The sequence below is a fragment of the Electrona antarctica genome (assembly GCF_951216825.1).
Source record: "Electrona antarctica genome assembly, chromosome: 18".
Lineage (NCBI taxonomy): Eukaryota > Metazoa > Chordata > Actinopteri > Myctophiformes > Myctophidae > Electrona > Electrona antarctica.
Genome location: NC_136799.1, coordinates 16,567,782 through 16,572,781, shown reverse-complemented (window position 1 = coordinate 16,572,781; position 5,000 = coordinate 16,567,782). Strand labels below are relative to the sequence as shown.

General features: G+C 42.6%; 1 protein-coding gene across 1 annotated transcript in view; it reads left to right on the top strand.

Moving 5' to 3' along the window:
- The window catches only part of syne2b (spectrin repeat containing, nuclear envelope 2b), a 181,926-nt gene that overhangs the window by 145,716 nt on the left and 31,210 nt on the right, over positions 1 to 5,000 (top strand). The window contains exon 118 of the mRNA XM_079527437.1: positions 1,546 to 1,712. Within this exon, the coding sequence (XP_079383563.1) occupies positions 1,546 to 1,712 (167 nt within the window). The remainder of the gene's footprint in view (positions 1 to 1,545; positions 1,713 to 5,000) is intronic.

Genomic DNA, 5,000 nt, shown 5'->3' with positions numbered 1-5,000 from the left:
CGTTGACTTTTCATTCCCATCCCGTCCCAATCCCGTAATTAATACAAATTATAATCCCATCCCACGGGAATCGGGAATACCCCCCAAAAAGTGATCCTCTAGCGTGCAAATAAGTATAAATCAGGTTTAAGGAGGTTGTTCTGTGTGTGTGTGTGTGTGTGTGTGTGTGTGTGTGTGTGTGTGTGTGTGTGCGTGCGTGCGCCGGCGCACTTATACATTTTTATTTTTTATTTTTTTTAAGATATTTTTTTTGCGGCTTACGCCTTTTTATTGGTTTTTTGAAGGGACAGACAGTAGGCTGACAGGAAACGGGAGAGAGATGGGGGAAGACATGCAGTAAAGGCCGTGTCGGACTCGGGAGTCGAACCCGCGGCACACTGCGACTGGATTACCAGTCGGGTGCCCAGACGGTTACGCCACCGCCTGGGCGCACTTATACATTTTAATGAGGGGATTAGACTGATAGCAGATGCTTGGGGTGTTCTGGCGTGTTGATCTTATCTTGCATGGTGGTATGTATTTAGGTTATTACATATGATCAAATAAGCAATCTTCTAAATTTATAATCTTTATTACTCTAATTATCATTGTATAAGACTGCTTATTTATACAATTGCAACAATGATTCAATTCAATAAAACAGAGGCTACCGCTCTTCAAGTACAGTAGTCTGACACTTCATTGCTAGAACAGACTTTAATTAATCAATTTCATTCTTGCTTATATTAAACTTGAATCACAAATCCTGTTTTGTCCGCCACCAAATATTTAATAGACAGTGTTTTGAATGCAGTGAGGGAGAGATGAAGGCCTGGGCTTTCAGAAAACCCTCTGATTGTGCAAGAGACGCCAGCTGTTTGTCCCCCTGCAAGGCCACATGGACTTGTTTTGTGTCAGGGGCCCGGCCCCTGCATTTGTCACGGTGTGTGTGTGTGGGAGTGGAGCGAAGGCCAATTGGCGTCAGTGATACCCAGACATATCGACTCAGTGGGTAGCCTCGGTCCCAGGCTTACTTTTCTGCGAAAATAAGAGCCTGGTCACAACATAAGGCAAAGAAGCTATCCTCCGGAACATCCATCAGATGTATTTCCCCCGGATACGATATTTTCCCGACCAATCACAACACTTGTTTCATTCGCGGAGAATGTAAACTGATTTGTAAAGCATCAACGTCATTTCCTTGGGAGATACTTCCGCTAAAATCCCGCAACTTCCGATGATAGTCTTTTCAGCGTAGGTCTTGCCCAGGGTGCCCAGTGGGAGGTTTTTTAAAACACTTGATTTCAATTTAGATTTCAGTTAGGTCCAACCTTTGTATACTTGTATAAGCACAGGCTCACAATACACTAACGTACACTAACGTATTTCATGTCCCTGGTTTCCAGGCACATCCGTCCATCGTATGAGGATACATTACAGTTAGACACTTCAACTGCACACGTACTTTTTACGCTGTGTCCTGAGACTCACTGAGAGTGGGCCTATATGGCCCTTCTGTGCGCGCGTGCACACATGCACACCATTGACTGTAATGTTGTCCTTTAGGACTGCATGGAGGAGATGAACCTGTTCAGTGAGAATAAGACTCACCTGAAGCAGCTTGGAGAGCAGCTCATCACCGCCAGCAACAAGACCAAGGAGACGGAGGTTAACGACAAACTCCAAGACATCAACGCCCGCTGGCAGCATCTCTTTGACCACATTGATGCCAGGTACACACAGCAATGACAGCATGCATCTACTGTAGTATGCAAACACTAACAAAGATACATTAACATACATAGACAGAGTGGAAGGTGGTTTGAAGCAAGGAAATACTGCCATCTGATTAAACGACAGTTCATACTGTCACTGCCATAGTTTGGTTTGTATAGGCATCTAGATGGAAACTAAGATAGTAGAGGTATGTGGGTCATATGACATTACGCAGACAGTAGTTCCAATGAAATTGTGTATGAGAAAGTTATAGGGATTCAAAAGATGAGGAAAAAGAAATCACTCAACCATTGCTTTAGTTAATGTCACTGGATGTACACTTAATATAGATGCAAGTTGCATTATCAAAACACTAGTGTTCTTCAAGTAAATTGATTTTGATTGATTGATTGATTGATTGATTGATTGATTGAAATATTTATTAACAGTTTGCAGAATTACAGTACATTTCAAGCACAAACTCAATACAAAGACTGTTAACTGTGAGTGGACGACCCAATTAAGCATTACACTTGTTTACAAGAGGGTCCACCATGTTCAATTCATCAAAACATTTAGAGACGTACAGATAGACACTACTATATAGTCAAAGAACAGAACAGGAATTCATCATAAAGGAGGTAAAAAGGGAAAAGAAAGCGGATTCAGATTTTACGGGGGCCAGTTTCGAATTGCAGCCGTCCGTAGGTGCCCTTTGAGAGCGGTTTTGAAGGAGTCAAGGGATTCACAAAACAGTCACCTGATTTGGCTTGACTGTTTCATAGTGGTATTATTGATCTACCATTTATTGATAACCACAGTGATATTTCTGCTAAGGCATTGACTCAGAGATAATCTCTATCAGGGTTTCCCTGCCATGGAACTACCGGTTTTACTGCTTCAGTGTTCTGGAATCAGTACACCAAGTACCAAGACTGTTGTTGTTGAACTGTAAACTGTGGGACTGACAGAAACCATATTGGTTACATTGAGAGGGGTAAGGGGAATGTTTCAGTATGTTGTTATAATTGACAGAGAACGGTTAAGGCTCTTAGGTGTGTGATCATTACGTGTGTGTCTGTGAACGTTAACCACTACAGTATCTTGAGTTGTAATTGTAAACCTGTATCTGAGGCGTGTGTGTTTGTGTGTTTGTCAAGTATGTTTGTGTGAGGTGGTCTCTTTTCATTTAAAAAGGAAGGCTCACAACTAACTTTCTTTGCTCTGTACAAAACCTTATTTCTCTGAATTGCGAGCCTTCCTTTAAATAGTTTTACTTGCTTAAATTGGCTCAGCACCAATATAGAGGGATGTGGTACACAAGTGGTATCTCTTTAACTATAACGTTCTCACGGGCAGATGCAAAGATATAGTCTACCATTCATTTTCAATGGAAGCCATGCAGCGATGTGAAGATACGAAGCAAATCCGACGTTTGTAGCTGCTGCAAAAGATACAAAGCTACAAATTGAAGCTCAGCTTCAATTTCCAGATGCAAAGCTAGAGAAGCTACATGCTGGATTGTTGTTGTTTTTTCTCAATCTTCCCCGTTGGCCGCCGTGCCTCTGACACATGTCACAACAGACGCACACTTGATGATGTCAACGACTGCATGAGCAACAGAACAGAACAAAGCAACAAATATGCTGTGATCTTTGCATATGTCTCGTGTGAACGCACCATTACACTTATAGCTTTCGATAGATTCAAGATGCTGTCTTGTGTCCTTTGTGTGTGTGTGTGCACTGTGCGTGCATGTTTGTGCGCATGTATCTGTAACATCTCTGGCCTCTAACCTCTGCCTGGGGTCAATCTAGAGAAGAGGTCGTAACAGTACACAGGTCACAGCTGTCACTGTGGCCGCTGTATCTCTCAGCAGATTAAATCACAGCAAACCCCATAAAAAGGATAGAGAGACATTAATCATTAATCCACGAAAACAAATCCCACACGTGCACAGAGGGGAGTGGTCGCTGGGCGGAGATACAGAACCATAGAGTAGTTGTTGGATACATGAGGACACCAGCATGATGGCATGTGACAGCTAATGATGTTAGGTCAGTTTAGTTCCTCTTATTAATTCATATACAAAGGGTGGGGTGGAGGGGGTATTGAAGACAATAAAATAGACAGACCGTTATCTATAGGGTGGATAGACAGACAAGACAGACAGACAGACAGACGGACAGACAGACAGACAGACAGACAGACAGACAGACAGACAGACAGACAGACAGACAGACAGACAGACAGACAGACAGACAGACAGACAGACAGACAGACAGACAGACAGACAGACAGACAGACAGACAGACAGACAGACAGACAGACAGACAGACAGACAGACAGACAGACAGACAGACAGACAGACAGACAGACAGACAGACAGACAGACAGACAGACAGACAGACAGACAGACAGACAGACAGACAGACATTGGTAATCAAACATCACTGAGTGAGCATTCATTCACAACATGCAGTCAGAAGGTGTCTTCTGTGTGATTCCATTAAGCTCCATTTATAGGTCGAATGCAGTATTAGGCTTAGCTGGCGGGAGTGTTTACCCATGATGCTTGCTGACGGCTTTATCTGCATTTGATAAACAAATAATGTCCAAGCCCACGTGCACCTACACATGTGCAGATGGCAGATGCCTTTGAAATTAAAACCATGTGAGTTGTCACGCACATGTACACAACACACACACAGTGGATTCCTCATAGCAGGTTTGTTGTATATCGCATCCGCATTGCATTTATTGACACAGGGTGGCTGTAGCTTAGTCACTATGGCCGTGTGGAAATATTGGTCTATATTTGATTATTAATATTATTATTATCATTACACATGTTCGGACTTCTAATATAATACTGGTTAATGGAGACATAATAGACTTGACAACATTGTCTTATTGTTCATTAAGTATGCATAATATGTAATTGAATGGTGGTCCAGACATGTTAATATAACCTAAACCTGACTGCAGTCTGCACTGGCAAGGATGTAGCCTCGGAAACCACTGGCGTTTAACAAGGATGTGACTGGGTGACCCTGTAGTTAAAGGGACCTTTTCATTAGCCAAAGGTCACAGGTTCAAACAGCTGATGTGTCTTGTTGAAGTGTCCTTGACCAGAGCACCTGAACCCCCTGTGATTCACAACATTCTAACGTGCTCTAATGTGTCACATGCTGAAATTTGTGGCAACACATTGCATCCGTGACACATTGTGAGCCTAGAGGTTGGCTTTTTTTTAGGCATGAGACTAAATTGACAATTTGGAATTTGGAAAGAGCAACTTTCAA